This window comes from Bombina bombina, chromosome 3, assembly GCF_027579735.1.
Source record: "Bombina bombina isolate aBomBom1 chromosome 3, aBomBom1.pri, whole genome shotgun sequence".
Taxonomy (NCBI): Eukaryota; Metazoa; Chordata; class Amphibia; order Anura; family Bombinatoridae; genus Bombina; species Bombina bombina.
In genome coordinates, this window is record NC_069501.1 from 1,107,080,109 (window position 1) to 1,107,100,205 (window position 20,097).

The 20,097-nt window shown below is 41.2% G+C and overlaps 1 protein-coding gene across 1 annotated transcript in view; it reads right to left on the bottom strand.

Moving 5' to 3' along the window:
• BRCA2 (BRCA2 DNA repair associated) overlaps positions 1–20,097 on the bottom strand; it is a 408,071-nt gene that overhangs the window by 150,446 nt on the left and 237,528 nt on the right. The window contains exons 16-18 of the mRNA XM_053708460.1: positions 11,252–11,422; positions 9,602–9,959; positions 7,173–7,328 (exon numbers count right to left, since the gene is read on the bottom strand). Of these exons, the coding sequence (XP_053564435.1) occupies positions 7,173–7,328; positions 9,602–9,959; positions 11,252–11,422 (685 nt within the window). The remainder of the gene's footprint in view (positions 1–7,172; positions 7,329–9,601; positions 9,960–11,251; positions 11,423–20,097) is intronic.

Genomic DNA, 20,097 nt, shown 5'->3' on the forward strand with positions numbered 1-20,097 from the left:
CTTCAGTTATTTGATAGATCAAAATGAAATTGCTGATCCAAACACCCAATTATTTATAAATGAAAATCATGGAAATTGTCAGGGGTGCCTAAACTTTTGCATACAACTGGCACTTTTTTGCCCCTGCCCCCCCCCCCCCCTCGAAAAATTCCTGCGGACCCCCATGCTTACATTATTTACAGAAGTAAAATATCTGCTATATATTTTATCTGGTACTTAAATTGCATGTAAACATGTCAAGATCTGGGTAATCACATTTTTTTTATCATATGGGAGTTTTTACATTACTTATTAGTATAGGTTGTAGTTAAGGGTATTGGTAAATGAAAAATTACAAATTATTGTCCCGAAAAAGCAAATGGTAGGTCAGCCAGTGCTGTAAAGCTTATTACCTTGTCATTAAAATTTGACTATATACATTTGCCAAAATAAGAAAAGTGCATGTCATTTTGATGGGTGATTATTATTTTTTTCTTTTTAACATGCATACTTCTTTTTAAACGTTCTGTTTTCTTTACAACAATAATTCAAGTCCTTATTTTTTATATTTTGATTGTCAGAGACGTCTGTTCCATGACCTTTCTTAGTTTCAACCAATTTGTACATTGTTATTGAGGTTGTAGCCAATAAAGTTTGTAGCTTAAATAACTGGTATATACTAACCACATGGAGAAAAAAAACAGGAGTGTAACACGACCAAGTAGGTCGCTTGGCAAGTTCAGTAAATGTGCCCTGTGCTTACAGTTTATTCACTGGACAAAATAAATTAGTTTTGCTATTGCAGTGGTACCCTCATCATCACTATAAAAAACATAATTTATGCTTACCTGATAAATTCCTTTCTCCTGTAGTGTGGTCAGTCCACGGGTCATCATTACTTCTGGGATATTAACTCCTCCCCAACAGGAAGTGCAAGAGGATCACCCAAGCAGAGCTGCTATATAGCTCCTCCCCTCTACGTCACACCCAGTCATTCGACCGAGAACCAACGAGAAAGGAGAAGCTAAAGGGTGCAGTGGTGACTGGAGTATAATTTAAAAATTTTGACCTGCCATAAAAAACAGGGCGGGCCGTGGACTGACCACACTACAGGAGAAAGGAATTTATCAGGTAAGCATAAATTATGTTTTCTCCTGTTAAGTGTGGTCAGTCCACGGGTCATCATTACTTCTGGGATACCAATACCAAAGCTAAAGTACACGGATGACGGGAGGGACAGGCAGGATCATTATACGGAAGGAACCACTGCCTGAAGAACCTTTCTCCCAAAAACAGCCTCCGAAGAAGCAAAAGTGTCAAATTTGTAAAATTTGGAAAAAGTATGAAGAGAAGACCAAGTTGCAGCCTTGCAAATCTGTTCAACAGAGGCCTCATTCTTAAAGGCCCAAGTGGAAGCCACAGCTCTAGTAGAATGAGCTGTAATTCTTTCAGGAGGCTGCTGTCCAGCAGTCTCATAAGCTAAACGTATTATGCTACGAAGCCAAAAAGAGAGAGAAGTAGCAGAAGCTTTTTGACCTCTCCTCTGTCCAGAATAAACGACAAACAGGGAAGAAGTTTGTCGAAAATCTTTAGTTGCCTGTAAATAAAATTTCAGGGCACGGACTACATCTAGATTGTGTAGAAGTCGTTCCTTCTTTGAAGAAGGATTAGGACACAATGATGGAACAACAATCTCTTGATTGATATTCCTATTAGTGACCACCTTAGGTAAGAACCCAGGTTTAGTACGCAGAACTACCTTGTCTGAATGAAAAATCAGATAAGGAGAATCACAATGTAAGGCCGATAACTCAGAGACTCTTCGAGCCGAGGAAATAGCCATTAAAAACAGAACTTTCAAAGATAACAATTTGATATCAATGGAATGAAGGGGTTCAAACGGAACACCCTGTAAAACGTTAAGAACTAAGTTTAAACTCCATGGTGGAGCAACAGTTTTAAACACAGGCTTAATCCTGGCCAAAGCCTGACAAAAAGCCTGAACGTCTGGAACTTCTGACAGACGCTTGTGTAAAAGAATGGACAGAGCTGAGATCTGTCCCTTTAAGGAACTAGCGGATAAACCCTTTTCTAAACCTTCTTGTAGAAAAGACAATATCCTAGGAATCCTAACCTTACTCCATGAGTAACTCTTGGATTCGCACCAATGTAAATATTTACGCCATATTTTATGGTAAATCTTTCTGGTAACAGGCTTCCTAGCCTGTATTAAGGTATCAATTACTGACTCAGAAAATCCACGTTTTGATAAAATCAAGCGTTCAATTTCCAAGCAGTCAGCTTCAGAGAAATTAGATTTTGATGTTTGAAAGGACCCTGGATCAGAAGGTCCTGTCTCAGAGGCAGAGACCAAGGTGGACAGGATGACATGTCCACTAGATCTGCATACCAGGTCCTGTGTGGCCACGCGGGCGCTATTAGAATCACCGATGCTCTCTCCTGTTTGATCCTGGCAATCAATCGAGGAAGCATCGGGAAGGGTGGAAACACATAAGCCATCCCGAAGGTCCAAGGTGCTGTCAAAGCATCTACCAGGACCGCTCCCGGGTCCCTGGATCTGGACCCGTAACAAGGAAGCTTGGCGTTCTGTCGAGACGCCATGAGATCTATCTCTGGTTTGCCCCAACGTCGAAGTATTTGGGCAAAGACCTCCGGATGAAGTTCCCACTCCCCCGGATGAAAAGTCTGACGACTTAGGAAATCCGCCTCCCAGTTCTCCACTCCCGGGATGTGGATTGCTGACAGGTGGCAAGAGTGAGACTCTGCCCAGCGAATTATCTTTGATACTTCCATCATCGCTAGGGAGCTTCTTGTCCCTCCTTGATGGTTGATGTAAGCTACAGTCGTGATGTTGTCCGACTGAAACCTGATGAACCCCCGAGTTGTTAACTGGGGCCAAGCCAGAAGGGCATTGAGAACTGCTCTCAATTCCAGAATGTTTATTGGAAGGAGACTCTCCTCCTGAGTCCATGATCCCTGAGCCTTCAGAGAATTCCAGACAGCGCCCCAACCTAGTAGGCTGGCGTCTGTTGTTACAATTGTCCAATCTGGCCTGCTGAATGGCATCCCCCTGGACAGATGTGGCCGAGAAAGCCACCATAGAAGAGAATTTCTGGTCTCTTGATCCAGATTCAGAGAAGGGGACAAATCTGAGTAATCCCCATTCCACTGACTTAGCATGCACAATTGCAGCGGTCTGAGATGTAGGCGTGCAAAGGGTACTATGTCCATTGCCGCTACCATTAAGCCGATTACCTCCATGCATTGAGCCACTGACGGGTGTTGAATGGAATGAAGGACACGGCAAGCATTTTGAAGCTTTGTTAACCTGTCTTCTGTCAGGTAGATCTTCATTTCCACAGAATCTATAAGAGTCCCCAAGAAGGGAACTCTTGTGAGTGGAAAGAGAGAACTTTTCTTTTCGTTCACCTTCCACCCATGCGACCTTAGAAATGCCAGTACTAACTCTGTATGAGACTTGGCAGTTTGAAAGCTTGAAGCTTGTATCAGAATGTCGTCTAGGTACGGGGCTACCGAAATTCCTCGCGGTCTTAGAACCGCCAGAAGAGCGCCCAGAACCTTTGTGAAGATTCTTGGAGCCGTAGCCAATCCGAATGGAAGAGCTACAAACTGGTAATGCCTGTCTAGGAAGGCAAACCTTAGATACCGGTAATGATCTTTGTAAATCGGTATGTGAAGGTAAGCGTCCTTTAAATCCACTGTGGTCATGTACTGACCCTTTTGGATCATGGGTAAGATTGTCCGAATAGTTTCCATTTTAAACGATGGAACTCTTAGGAATTTGTTTAGGATCTTTAAATCCAAGATTGGTCTGAAGGTTCCTTCTTTCTTGGGAACCACAAACAGATTTGAGTAAAACCCCTGTCCGTGCTCCGACCGCGGAACCGGGTGGATCACTCCCATTAGTAAGAGATCTTGTACACAGCGTAGAAACGCCTCTTTCTTTATTTGGTTTGTTGACAACCTTGAAAGATGAAATCTCCCTTTTGGGGGAGAAATTTTGAAGTCCAGAAGATATCCCTGAGATATGATCTCTAAAGCCCAGGGATCCTGGACATCTCTTGCCCAAGCCTGGGCGAAGAGAGAGAGTCTGCCCCCCACTAGATCCGTTCCCGGATCGGGGGCCCTCAATTCATGCTGTCTTAGGGGCAGCAGCAGGTTTTCTGGCCTGCTTGCCCTTGTTCCAGGACTGGTTAGGTTTCCAGCCTTGTCTGTAGCGAGCAACAGCTCCTTCCTGCTTTGGGGCAGAGGAAGTTGATGCTGCTCCTGCCTTGAAGTTACGAAAGGCACGAAAATTTGACTGTCTAGCCCTTGGTTTGGCTCTGTCTTGAGGCAGGGCATGGCCTTTACCTCCTGTAATGTCAGCGATAATTTCTTTCAAACCGGGCCCGAATAAGGTCTGCCCTTTGAAAGGTATGTTAAGTAATTTAGATTTAGAAGTAACATCAGCTGACCAGGATTTTAGCCACAGTGCTCTGCGTGCCTGAATGGCGAATCCGGAATTCTTGGCCGTAAGTTTAGTTAAATGTACTACGGCATCTGAAACAAATGAATTAGCTAGCTTAAGGGTTTTAAGCTTATTTGAAATCTCATCTATAGTTATTGAGTCAAGGGTCTCTTCCAGAGACTCGGACCAAAAAGCAGCCGCAGCCGTGACAGACGCAATACATGCCAGGGGTTGCAATATAAAACCTTGTTGAACAAACATTTTCTTAAGGTAACCCTCTAATTTTTTATCCATTGGATCTGAAAAGGCACAGCTATCCTCCACCGGGATAGTGGTACGCTTAGCCAGAGTAGAAACCGCTCCCTCCACCTTAGGGATCGTCTGCCATAAGTCCCGTGTGGTGGCGTCTATTGGAAACATTTTTCTAAATACAGGAGGGGGGGAAAAGGGTACACCGGGCCTATCCCACTCCTTAGTAATTATCTCTGTAAGCCTCTTAGGTATAGGAAATACGTCAGTACTCGCCGGTACCGCATAGTATCTATCCAGCCTACATAATTTCTCTGGGATTGCAACGGTGTTACAATCATTCAGAGCCGCTAATACCTCCCCTAGTAGTACACGGAGGTTTTCTAGCTTAAACTTAAAGTTTGAAATGTCTGAATCCACTCTATTGGGATCAGATCCGTCACCTGCAGATTGAAGCTCTCCGTCCTCATGTTCTGCAAATTGTGACGCAGTATCTGACATGGCCCTAGCATTATCAGTGCACTCTGTTCTCACCCCAGAGTGATCTCGCTTACCTCTAAGTTCTGGTAATTTAGACAAAACTTCAGTCATAACATTAGCCATGTCCTGTAATGTGATTTGTAATGGCCGCCCTGAAGTACTCGGCGCCACAATATCACGCACCTCCCGAGCGGGAGATGCAGGTACTGACATGTGAGGCAAGTTAGTCGGCATAACTTTCCCCTCGTTGTTTGGTGAATGATGTTCAATTTGTACAGATTGACTTTTATTCAAAGTAGCATCAATGCAATTAGTACATAAATTTCTATTGGGCTCCACCTTGGCTTTAGCACATATAGCACAGAGATATTCCTCTGAGTCAGACATGTTTAACACACTAGCAATTAAACTAGCAAACTTGGAAATACTTTTCAACTCAATTTACAAGTAATATGAAAAACGTACTGTGCCTTTAAGAAGCACAGAAAAAAATTATGACAGTTGAGTAACAATGAACCGGAGAAACTATAAAATCAAATTTTTCCCGGTAAAAACACAAATTAGCAAAGAATTGCCCCCATTAGTAATGGATAACTAAACCTTAAATAACAGAAAAAATGTACAAAATATAAACGTTTTTTATCACAGTCAAAGCACAATCTCACAGGTCTGCTGTGAGTGATTACCTCCCTCAAAATAATTTTTGAAGACCCTTGAGCTCTGTAGAGACGATCCGGATCATGCAGGGAAGAAAACAGACTTGTGACTGAATTTCTGATGCGTAGTAAAAGCGCCAAAATAGGCCCCTCCCCCTCACACACAACAGTGAGGGAAGATCAGTAAACTGTCTTAAATTAAAATAAACGACAGCCAAGTGGAAAAACAGTGCCCAAAACAATTTTTCACCCAGTACCTCAGATAAACGATTTAACATGCCAGCAAAACGTTTAACATCAAATAAAATGAAGTGTCATTAAAAAGCCTGCTGCTAGTCGTTCCCACTGCAAGTTAGGCTAAAAGTTTTATGCATACAGTATTATCCCAGTGAAGTGCCATTCCCCAGAATACTGAAGTGTAAACATATAAACATAACAGCCTGATACCAGTTGCTACTACTGCATTTAAGGCTGAACTTACATTATGTCGGTATTGGCAGTATTTTCTCAGTCAATTCCATTCCTCAGAAAATAATATACTGCTACATACCTCTTTGCAGGTGAACCTGCCCGCTGTCCCCTGATCTGAAGTTTACCTCACTCCTCAGAATGGCCGAAAACAGCAAAATGATCTTAACTACGCCGGCTAAAATCATACAAAAAACTCAGGTAGATTCTTCTTCAAATTCTACCTGAGAAGGAACAACACACTCCGGTGCTGTTTTAAAATAACAAACTTTTGATTGAAGATATAAAAACTAAGTATAATCACCACAGTCCTCTCACACATCCTATTAGTTGGGTGCAAGAGAATGACTGGGTGTGACGTAGAGGGGAGGAGCTATATAGCAGCTCTGCTTGGGTGATCCTCTTGCACTTCCTGTTGGGGAGGAGTTAATATCCCAGAAGTAATGATGACCCGTGGACTGACCACACTTAACAGGAGAAAATCATGATGTCAAAATAAGGTGTCATATTCCTCTTATGTTGAACTGAAATCTCCTTTTTCACCTCTATAGTTTTTGAGATTACATAATATTTTAGTAACTGTTTTCTTATATCTCACTCATGTGAAGTGTGCTCATATGAATTATTATTTTCTAAATATTTTAATGAGTTAAAAAATATTTCATTGTTGAATCCCTTTGGTATATAATGGTGTAATATATAAAAACAGAGTAGGTGAATAAACAGAATGAGACAACATTGTAGTAATACAGACTTTTTTTTTCTGCACAGAACAGTGGAGGGATTTCATGTCTAACACAATCTCAGTATGTTTCTACCATGGGCAATGAGTTAATTCATATTGAACCTACCTGCATTGGGTAAATCCTCTGAATCACTACATCAACACACCCAACAATACCCCCATCACTAAAAAGGGAGGACAATGAGAGACAAAAAGGTCTAGGATCTCGGAAATATCCAAGTTTGGTAAACCAGCATGCTGGGCGAGTACTGTTAGCAGAAATCTAGGCAGAGGGGAAAAGGATGAGAATAAGCAGAGAGATTCTTTAACTTAGTAAATATAATGTACTGACAATTGCTCTAATATGTAAATTTTTAGCAAATTAATTAGTTCCAGATATGTCAATGGCAAGATGCATAAGCAATGTCTGAGTTAGTAGACTTCTACAGGTTAAACTGCAAAGTGCATTACAAACAATTTTAAATAGAAAAAAATATATATTTTAAAAAGGATTAAGAGGGAAATAATACAATTTATTTATCTGAAAATCATTTTATGCAACATGAAATTTAAGGCATTTTAGGCCTAACCCTAAACCATCAAGTATCTGCATCAAAGTGCCCCTGCTATGGACCAGATCAGGGCCCAGGTGGCAAATCAGACGCACTGCCTGTTTTTGTACAGCCCTTGGGCTAACAATGGTCTTTAAATGTTTGAACCTAATAATATGCTATTCAAATTTCAGTAATTCTAAATGTTTTTTTGGAACAGAGCCACTATCATTCTTTTATGGATCATCTATAGCTGCTTTCTTCTTACAACAACAGAGTACAGTAGTTTGGCAATCTACAATATATGTCAACACTATATTTCCATCTGGAAGTGAAGCAAAAGTCTGAAAAATTATAGAATGTAAAATGTTATCTAGCCAGAGCAGAATTTCTTCACAAAAATAAAAAATTTAGTTTTATAGTGGCTCATTTGTCAAATATTTTAAAGAAACACTAAACCTAATTTTTTTTCTTTCATGATTCAGGTAGAGAATACAATTTTAAACAATATTCCAATTTACTTATTATTATTATACTTTATTTATGAATCGCCAACATATTCTGCAGCGCTGTCCATGGATACAATTCATTTAAATAAAACAATACAAGACTTGTAAGAGACAGGACAAAATTTACAAGCACATACAGGAGGGAGTGAGGGCCCTATTCCCGTGGGAACTTACAATCTAGAAGGGTAGGAGGTTGAGAAACAGGAGGTTAAGACTGTAAGATTGAGAAGGATGTTAATACAGAGTTAGATGAGGGAAATGTTAGGTAAGTGAAATTAATTTATTATTGAGTTGGGTGGTAGGCTTCTCTGAACAGAAAAGTCTTCAGGGAACATTTAAAGGAAGAAAGATTTGGGCAAAGCCTGACAGCACGAGGGAGAGTGTTCCAGAGCGTAGGTGCTGCACGACAGAAGTCCTGCAGTCTAGCATGAGAGGAGGTGATAGTTGCAGATGCAAGGAGCAGGTCATTGTTGGATCTTAGTGGACGGGCTGGAGTATACTTGTGTATTAGAGAGGATAGGTAGAGGGGAGCGGCGTTGGTGAGAGCTTTGTATGTAAGGGTGAGAATTTTGAATTTAATTCTGCTGTGAATGGGGAGCCAATGAAGGGACTCACAGAGAGGTGCAGCAGATACAGATCGACGGGAAAGGTGGATGAGCCTGGCAAAGGCATTTAGGATGGATTGAAGGAGGAGAGGCGGGAAAGAGGAAGGCCAGCGAGTAGGTTATTGCAGTAGTCAACTCGGGAGATAACAAGGGAGTGGATTATTTGCTTTGTGGTGTCAACACTCAGAAAAGGGCGAATTTTGAAAATATTGCGTAGATGGTTGCGGCAGGATGTAGAAAGCGATTGGATATGGGGGACAAAGGAGAGATTTGAGTCAAGTGTGACTCCGAGGCAGTGGACTTGGGGCGATGGGGAAATGGTGATGCCGTTAACAGGGATAGAGAAGTCAGAAATCGGTGTAGAGCTTGAGGGGGGGGGGGGGGGGGGATAAGAAGGAGCTCAGTCTTGGACATGTTAATCTTTAGGTGGTGAGAGGCCATCCAGGAAGAAATACCAGATAAGCAGTCGCTGACATGAGAAAGGACAGAGGGAGAGCAAATTATCTAATTTGCTTTATTCTTTAGATATCCTTTGTTGAAGAAATAACAATGCACATCGGTGAGCTAATCACACGAGGCATCAATGTTCAGCCACCAATCAGCAGCTACTGAGCTTAGATCTAGATATACTTTTGAGCAAAGTATATCAAGAGAATGAAGCAAATTAGATAATAGAAGTAAATTAGAAAGTTGTTTAAAACTGCATGCTCTATAAATCATGAAAGAAAAATGTTGGGTTTCATGTCCCTTAAAATGTAATCAATAAAATAGTTTTGCATTATTTTCTCTGTCTTGTAGAAAAACCTAAAGAACATCTTCAGTTTTGCCTCAATCTGCCATTTGCAGAAAAAATTGCCATCCCATGTACTAGATCTATACTTGTTTAGTTACCTTTAACATAATGGTCTCTGGAGCCTCTAGTGGTGTGCACGCATCATCTGAGCCAGTGAGTTCTGCACCGTGCACTACTATCTTCTGCCCAATAAAAAGTCGCCCTCTACGTAGCAGTGCCGTAAGTGCAGGATCTAGAAGAGCCTTAATACTATACCAGCCATCTGTTACCTCAATGATAGCAGAAGCTGGCTTCACCTCTGCAGATTCACTTTTTTTATTGCATGAATCTGACAAGCCACTGCCAAGCGAAATGATTTTAGAGAGACAAAGCACAAGTGTTTTAGCTGGGGAATCATCTCTTTCCATTATTTTTTTGATGGCAGATCGATGGCTTTTATCAATTTCTACATCGTATCTAAAAAAGGAATCAAAGATGATTAATTCGGACCAAATACAATACATGTAGATGAGTTACTATACATTAAAATTTTATTTCAGATTTAATTAATGTTTTAATGTAAAAAAAGAAAATGTAAATAAAATATAATCATGTAAAACAAAGGAAATCACTTTATGTTTTGAACTCATGCACAATTTTAGTATATTGATATGTTCCTCTTATATGCAACATTCATAATTTTGAATAAAATACCCCCTTTAATAAATATTTTTTGGAACTGTGAAAATATTATTTAAAAATATATATATAATTGAAAAACAAACTAATTCTTAAAGGGTTGGTAAAGTCAAAATTAAATGTTAAATGGACAGTCTATCTTTTTAATTGTTTAAAAAGATAGATAACCCATTTATTACCCATTCTCTAGTTTTGCTTAACCAACAGTTATATATTTATATACCTTTTACCTCTGATTACCTTGTATCTAAGCCTCTGCAGACTGCCCTTCCCCCGTTATCTCAGTTCTTTGGTCAGACTTGCATTTTAGCTAGTGCTGACTCAAATAACTCCACAGGAGTGAGCACAATGTTACCTATGTGACACTAGCCGTGAAAAAACTTTCAAAATGCACTGAGATAAGAGTCCGCCTTCAAGGGCTTAGAATTTAGCATGAGAGCCTACCTAGGTTTAGCTCTCAACAAAGAATACAAAGAGAACAGAGAGTAAATTGGAAAGTTGTCCTATCTGAATCATGAAAGTTTAATTTTAACTAGACTGTCCCTTTAAATGTTCATTTAAATAGATCATGCAATTTTAAACAACTTTCAAATGTACTTTTATTAGCTAATTTGCTTTGTTTTCCTGGTATCTTTTGTTAAAAAAAAAAAAATACCTAGGTATACTCAGGAGCAACTATGCCCGGCTGGGGGCTAGCTGCTGATTGCTGGCTGCACATATAAGTCTCTTGTTATTGGTTCACCCAATATTTTCATCTAGCTCCCAGTAGTGCATTTTTGCTCCTTCAATAAACAATACCAATAGAATGAATGAAATTGTATGCTCCAAATGTATCATGAAAGAAAAAGCAAAAGGATTTCATGTCACTTTAATTCTGGCCATTTGAAGTTAAATATGGAGTAAAACTTATTTTATATTATGTAAAAACCATAAGACAAAAAAATATTAAACCTTATTCCTTGTCAACTTCCCTGAAACCCCTAGCAGAGAAAACTATCCTATCCACTAGTACTACACATGTTCACAATAACTTTGGTATATAACCAGATAAATTAACTCTGTTTACTAACCTGTACTTCAGTTGTAAGAGCACTCTTTCAGGTGTCAGGCACCTACTTGCAAACACTTGTGGAAAAGCTACTTCCAGAGCAACAAGCTTCCATACGATCCAGCGATAGTGATTATAAACCCATTCTGGTGAAATTAGTTTAGGATCCACACCAGGAGTGTCGCAAAATGCTCTGCATAAAATACATATGAAACAGAAATCACTGGGACTGTTGTGAACCGATGCAATATACAATCACAAGATTCTTATAAATTAGCAATTCAAATGAACTGCATGTTGTACTAATGTACAGCAACAGCGAAGACACTGCATTATTACATAGACTTGATTTACTGTATACTCCGTATAAAGTTGACTTAAGTATAGAAAACAAATATCTGTTTACGCACTGTGCTGCACATTTTCATATGGTTGTTATAATAAGAAATGTTGCATGACCTGGGTTTGGATATTTGCCTGGCAGTTATTATGCTTGTGTATGCACTTAAACAATTAGTCTGAAGTTAGTATAATCCAAAATTGCCGCCCTAGAATAAATTAGAGCCAAGCACTGAGTATCATAAATTAAAGGGACAGTCTACTCCAGATTTTGTATTGTTTAAAAAGATAGATAATCCCTTTATTACCCATTCCCCAGTTTTGCATAACTAACACAGTTATATTAATACACTTTTTACCTCTGTGATTAACTTGTATCTAAGCCTCTGCAGACTGCCCCCTTATTTCAGTTCTTTTGATACTTACATTTTAGCCTATCAGTGCAGACTCATAAATAACTCCACGGGAGTGAGCATATTAATATAAAAGTGTTGGTTATGCAAAACTGGAGAATGGGTAATAAAGGGGTTATCTATCTTTTTAAACAAACATTTTCAAGTAGACTGCCCCTTTAAGACTATGATTTCCGATTTGCCTCTCAGCCAGTTGTAATAGCATAGGCTCAAAGAAGTTAAAAGAAAAAAAACATATGTTTTGCACTAGTTAGTTCTGTACCACTACAGTGTTTTCAAGTAAAAGAAAGAGTGATTGAGGACAACAATTAATCCCTGTGTTAAACGGAGATTAATTGTGCGTGCAAGTTCTAAGGCTTAGCATACTGAGTAAATAAATCACATTGACTTCACAAAAAATAAGTAGATCCTTGTTCACTAAAGTATGGGCCCCTCTACCATATATAATTATTGAAGAAAAAATGATGATATCCTTTTCAAAAGAAAAAACCATGCCAGTTGTAATATTGCACAGTGATAAAGCGATTGTAAAGTTTAATGAGTGCCCGGTATCTAAAAATAATCTTAAAAACAGGGGCACTTTAATTAAACTTTACAATGATGCTACTTTTTTTAAAATACTTACCTTTGCGTTATGGAAAACTGACCGCCGCATCTGCTGGTGTAGATAGCATATCGATGACAAATCCAGCTTCCTCCAATCGTTGCGTGTCCCACGAGTTGGACTCCAAAGGGAGCACACGATTGGAGGAAGCCGGATGCTAAATACAGTAGGAGATGCGGGCAGAGGATCGATGGTCTGTTTTCCATAATTCACTACCTAAGCTGTGAATGCATCTGTAGCTTTTTGACATTCCAGTATAAATTCTGAATATGATTATTTTTGTTATCTAAAATAAACAATACTTTATGCTTAAAGGGCCACTAAACCCAACATATTTCTTTCATGATTCCGATAGAACATACAAATTTAAACAACATTACAATTTACTTCTTTTATTTATTTTGCTTCATTTTTTAGATATCCTTATTTGAAGAAAAAGCAATGCACATGGGTGAGCCAATCACACGAGGCTTCTATGTGCAGCAACCAATCAGCAGCTACTGAGCATATCTAGATATGCTTTCCAGCAAAGAATATCAAGAGAATAAAACAAATTAGATAATAGAAGTAAATTAGAAAGATGTTTAAAAATGCATTCTCTTTCTAAATCATGAAAGAAAAAAACAGAATTTATGTTTACCTGATAAATTTCTTTCTCCAACGGTGTGTCCGGTCCACGGCGTCATCCTTACTTGTGGGATATTCTCTTCCCCAACAGGAAATGGCAAAGAGCCCAGCAAAGCTGGTCACATGATCCCTCCTAGGCTCCGCCTACCCCAGTCATTCGACCGACGTTAAGGAGGAATATTTGCATAGGAGAAACCATATGGTACCGTGGTGACTGTAGTTAAAGAAAATAAAATATCAGACCTGATTAAAAAAACCAGGGCGGGCCGTGGACCGGACACACCGTTGGAGAAAGAAATTTATCAGGTAAACATAAATTCTGTTTTCTCCAACATAGGTGTGTCCGGTCCACGGCGTCATCCTTACTTGTGGGAACCAATACCAAAGCTTTAGGACACGGATGAAGGGAGGGAGCAAATCAGGTCACCTAAATGGAAGGCACCACGGCTTGCAAAACCTTTCTCCCAAAAATAGCCTCAGAAGAAGCAAAAGTATCAAACTTGTAAAATTTGGTAAAAGTGTGCAGTGAAGACCAAGTCGCTGCCCTACATATCTGATCAACAGAAGCCTCGTTCTTGAAGGCCCATGTGGAAGCCACAGCCCTAGTGGAATGAGCTGTGATTCTTTCGGGAGGCTGCCGTCCGGCAGTCTCGTAAGCCAATCTGATGATGCTTTTAATCCAAAAAGAGAGAGAGGTAGAAGTTGCTTTTTGACCTCTCCTTTTACCTGAATAAACAACAAACAAGGAAGATGTTTGTCTAAAATCCTTTGTAGCATCTAAATAGAATTTTAGAGCGCGAACAACATCCAAATTGTGCAACAAACGTTCCTTCTTTGAAACTGGTTTTGGACACAGAGAAGGTACGATAATCTCCTGGTTAATGTTTTTGTTAGAAACAACTTTTGGAAGAAAACCAGGTTTAGTACGTAAAACCACCTTATCTGCATGGAACACCAGATAAGGAGGAGAACACTGCAGAGCAGATAATTCTGAAACTCTTCTAGCAGAAGAAATTGCAACTAAAAACAAAACTTTCCAAGATAATAACTTAATATCAACGGAATGTAAGGGTTCAAACGGAACCCCCTGAAGAACTGAAAGAACTAAATTGAGACTCCAAGGAGGAGTCAAAGGTTTGTAAACAGGCTTGATTCTAACCAGAGCCTGAACAAAGGCTTGAACATCTGGCACAGCTGCCAGCTTTTTGTGAAGTAATACCGACAAGGCAGAAATCTGTCCCTTCAGGGAACTTGCAGATAATCCTTTCTCCAATCCTTCTTGAAGGAAGGATAGAATCCTAGGAATCTAAACCTTGTCCCAAGGGAATCCTTTAGATTCACACCAACAGATATATTTTTTCCAAATTTTGTGGTAAATCTTTCTAGTCACAGGCTTTCTGGCCTGAACAAGAGTATCGATCACAGAATCTGAGAATCCTCGCTTCGATAAAATCAAGCGTTCAATCTCCAAGCAGTCAGCTGGAGTGAAACCAGATTCGGATGTTCGAACGGACCCTGAACAAGAAGGTCTCGTCTCAAAGGTAGCTTCCAAGGTGGAGCCGATGACATATTCACCAGATCTGCATACCAAGTCCTGCGTGGCCACGCAGGAGCTATCAAGATCACCGACGCCCTCTCCTGCTTGATCCTGGCTATCAGCCTGGGGATGAGAGGAAATGGCGGGAACACATAAGCTAGTTTGAAGGTCCAAGGTGCTACTAGTGCATCCACTAGAGCCGCCTTGGGATCCCTGGATCTGGCCCCGTAGCAAGGAACTTTGAAGTTCTGACGAGAGGCCATCAGATCCATGTCTGGAATGCCCCACAGGTGAGTGACTCGGGCAAAGATTTCCGGATGGAGTTCCCACTCCCCCGGATGCAATGTCTGACGACTCAGAAAATCCGCTTCCCAATTTTCCACTCCTGGGATGTGGATAGCAGACAGGTGGCAGGAGTGAGACTCCGCCCAAAGAATAATTTTGGTTACTTCTTCCATCGCTAGGGAACTCCTTGTTCCCCCCTGATGGTTGATGTACGCCACAGTCGTCATGTTGTCTGATTGAAACCGTATGAACCTGGTCCTCGCAAGCTGGGGCCAGGCCTGGAGCGCATTGAATATCGCTCTCAGTTCCAGAATATTTATCGGTAGAAGAGATTCTTCCCGAGACCAAAGACCCTGAGCTTTCAGGGATCCCCAGACCGCGCCCCAGCCTATCAGACTGGCGTCGGTCGTGACAATGACCCACTCTGGTCTGTGGAACATCATCCCTTGAGACAGATTGTCCAGGGACAGCCACCAACGGAGTGAGTCTCTGGTCCTCTGATTTACTTGTATCTTCGGAGACAAGTCTGTATAGTCCCCATTCCACTGACTGAGCATGCACAGTTGTAATGGTCTTAGATGAATGCGCGCAAAAGGAACTATGTCCATTGCCGCCACCATCAACCCGATCACTTCCATGCACTGAGCTATGGAAGGAAGAGGAACGGAATGAAGTATCCGACAAGAGTCCAGAAGCTTTGTTTTTCTGGCCTCTGTTAGAAAGATCCTCATTTCTAAGGAGTCTATAATTGTTCCCAAGAAGGGAACCCTTGTTGACGGGGATAGAGAACTCTTTTCCACGTTCACTTTCCAGCCGTGAGATCTGAGAAAGGCCAGGACAATGTCCGTGTGAGCCTTTGCTTGAGGAAGGGACGACGCTTGAATCAGAATGTCGTCCAGGTAAGGTACTACTGCAATGCCCCTTGGTCTTAGCACCGCTAGAAGGGACCCTAGTACCTTTGTGAAAATCCTTGGAGCAGTGGCTAATCCGAAAGGAAGCGCCACGAACTGGTAATGTTTGTCCAGGAATGCAAACCTTAGGAACCGATGATGTTCCTTGTGGATAGGAATATGTAGATACGCATCCTTTAAATCCACCGTGGTCATAAATTGACCTTCCTGGATGGAAGGAAGGATAGTTCGAATGGTTTCCATCTTGAACGATGGGACCTTGAGAAATTTGTTTAAGATCTTGAGATCTAGGATTGGTCTGAACGTTCCCTCTTTTTTGGGAACTATGAACAGATTGGAGTAGAACCCCATCCCTTGTTCTCTTAATGGAACAGGATGAATCACTCCCATTTTTAACAGGTCTTCTACACAATGTAAGAACGCCTGTCTTTTTATGTGGTCTGAAGACAACTGCGACTTGTGGAACCTCCCCCTTGGGGGAAGTCCCTTGAATTCCAGAAGATAACCCTGGGAGACTATTTCTAGCGCCCAAGGATCCAGAACATCTCTTGCCCAAGCCTGAGCGAAGAGAGAGAGTCTGCCCCCCACCAGATCCGGTCCCGGATCGGGGGCCAATATTTCATGCTGTCTTGGTAGCAGTGGCAGGTTTCTTGGCCTGCTTTCCCTTGTTCCAGCCTTGCATTGGTCTCCAAGCTGGCTTGGCCTGAGAAGTATTACCCTCTTGCTTAGAGGACGTAGCACCTTGGGCTGGTCCGTTTTTACGAAAGGGACGAAAATTAGGTCTATTTTTTGCCTTGAAGGGCCGATCCTGAGGAAGGGCGTGGCCCTTACCCCCAGTGATATCAGATATAATCTCTTTCAAGTCAGGACCAAACAGCGTTTTCCCCTTGAAAGGAATGTTTAGTAGCTTGTTCTTGGAAGACGCATCAGCCGACCAAGATTTCAACCAAAGCGCTCTGCGCGCCACAATAGCAAACCCAGAGTTCTTAGCCGCTAACTTAGCCAATTGCAAAGAGGCGTCTAGAGTGAAAGAATTAGCCAATTTGAGAGCATTGATTCTGTCCATAATCTCCTCATAAGGAGGAGAGTCACTATCGAGCACCTTAAGCAGTTCATCAAACCAGAAATATGCGGCTGTAGTGACAGGGACAATGCATGAAATGGGTTGTAGAAGGTAACCCTGCTGAACAAACATCTTTTTAAGCAAACCTTCTAATTTTTTATCCATAGGATCTTTGAAAGCACAACTATCCTCTATGGGAATAGTGGTGCGTTTGTTTAAAGTAGAAACCGCTCCCTCGACCTTGGGGACTGACTGCCATAAGTCCTTTCTGGGGTCGACCATAGGAAACAATTTTTTAAATATGGGGGGAGGGACGAAAGGAATACCGGGCCTTTCCCATTCTTTATTAACAATGTCCGCCACCCGCTTGGGTATAGGAAAAGCTTCTGGGAGCCCCGGCACCTCTAGGAACTTGTCCATTTTACATAGTTTCTCTGGGATGACTAAATTTTCACAATCATCCAGAGTGGATAATACCTCCTTAAGCAAAATGCGGAGATGTTCCAATTTAAATTTAAATGTAATCACATCAGATTCAGCCTGCTGAGAAATGTTCCCTAAATCAGTAATTTCTCCCTCAGACAAAACCTCCCTGGCCCCCTCAAATTGGGTTAGGGGCCCTTCAGAGATATTAATATCAGCGTCGTCATGCTCTTCAGTAACTAAAACAGAGCATCCACGCTTACGCTGACAAGGGTTCATTTTGGCTAAAATGTTTTTGACAGAATTATCCATTACAGCCGTTAATTGTTGCATAGTAAGGAGTATTGGCGCGCTAGATGTACTAGGGGCCTCCTGAGTGGGCAAGACTCGTGTAGACGAAGGAGGGAATGATGCAGTACCATGCTTACTCCCCTCACTTGAGGAATCATCTTGGGCATCATTGTCATTATCACATAAATCACATTTATTTAAATGAATAGGAATTCTGGCTTCCCCACATTCAGAACACAGTCTATCTGGTAGTTCAGACATGTTAAACAGGCATAAACTTGATCAGAAAGTACAAAAAACGTTTTAAAATAAAACCGTTACTGTCACTTTAAATTTTAAACTGAACACACTTTATTACTGCAATTGCGAAAAAACATGAAGGAATTGTTCAAAATTCACCAAATTTTCACCACAGCGTCTTAAAGCCTTGAAAATATTGCACACCAATTTTGGAAGCTTTAACCCTTAAAATAACGGAACCGGAGCCGTTTTAAGCTTTAAACCCCTTTACAGTCCCTGGTATCTGCTTTGCTGAGACCCAACCAAACCCAAAGGGGAATACGATACCAAATGACGCCTTCAGAAGTCTTTTATGAGTATCAGAGCTCCTCTCACATGCGACTGCATGCCATGCCTCTCAAAAACAAGTGCGCAACACCGGCGCGAAAATGAGACTCTGCCTATGCTTTGGGAAAGCCCCTAAAGAATAAGGTGTCTAAAACAGTGCCTGCCGATATTATTAAATCAAAATACCCAGAATAAATGATTCCTCAAGGCTAAATAAGTGTTAATATCAATCGATTTAGCCCAAAAAAAGTCTACAGTTTAAATAAGCCCTTGTGAAGCCCTTATTTACAATCGTAATAAACATGGCTTACCGGATCCCATAGGGAAAATGACAGCTTCCAGCATTACATCGTCTTGTTAGAATGTGTCATACCTCAAGCAGCAAGAGACTGCAAACTGTTCCCCCAACTGAAGTTAATTGCTCTCAACAGTCCTGTGTGGAACAGCCATGGATTTTAGTTACGGTTGCTAAAATCATTTTCCTCATACAAACAGAATTATTCATCTCTTTTCTGTTTCTGAGTAAATAGTACGTACCAGCACTATTTGAAAATAACAAACTCTTGATTGAATAATGAAAAACTACAGTTAAACACTAAAAAACTCTAAGCCATCTCCGTGGAGATGTTGCCTGTACAACGGCAAAGAGAATGACTGGGGTAGGCGGAGCCTAGGAGGGATCATGTGACCAGCTTTGCTGGGCTCTTTGCCATTTCCTGTTGGGGAAGAGAATATCCCACAAGTAAGGATGACGCCGTGGACCGGACACACCTATGTTGGAGAAATGTGGGTTTCATGTCCCTTTTTTAAAACGTGTAACTGCCAACACAGAAGTCAAGCCCAGAGGCAGAACTTTTTTTCACTTTCACTTTTTTTACTCAAAATGATAACGGGAGGGACAAAAAGAGGCGGACCCTAATCTGAGGGCACCACAGCCTGCAAAACCTTTATCCCGAAAGCTGCTTCAGCCGAAGCAAAAACATCAAACTTGTAAAATTTAGAAAAAGTATGTAAGGACCACCAGGTAGCCGCCTTACAAATCTGATCCATAGAGGCCTCGTTCTTATAGGCCCAAGAGGAAGCCACTGATCTAGTAGAATGAGCCGTAATCCTCTGAGGAGGTTTATGTCCCGCTGTCTCATAAGCTAAGCAGATAACACTCCTTAAACAAAATGATAAAGAAGTCGAAGAGACCTTCTGACCCTTATGCTTCCCGGAAAAGACAACTAACAAGGAAGAAATTTGTCTAAAATCCTTAGTAGACTGAAGATATGTTAAGGAGCGAACCACGTCCAAATTATGAAGCAAACGTTCCTTCGAAGAAGGATTGGGACACAAGGAAGGAACCACAATCTCTTGATTAATGTTGCGGTCTGACACGACCTTAGGAAGAAAACCTAAGTTAGTACGTAGGACAGCCTTATCAGAATGGAACACCAGATAAGGAGACTCACATTGCAAGGTAGCAATCTCAGATACTCTGTGCGCAGAAGCAATAGCCAGTAGAAAAACTAATTATGCGTACCAGATAATTTCCTTCTCTATGAGGAGAGTCCACGGCTTCATTCCTTATTTGTGGGAAATACAGAACTTGGCCACCAAGAGGAGGCAAAGACACCCCAGCCAAAGGCTTAAATACCTGCCCCACTTACCTCATATCCCAGTCATTCTGCCAAGGGAACAAGGAACTGTAGGAGAAATATCAGGGTATAAATGGTGCAAGAAGAACAAAACAAAATTTAGGTCGCCCTACGGAGAATACGGGCGGGGGCCGTGGACTCTGCTCATACAGACGGAAAGGAAATTAT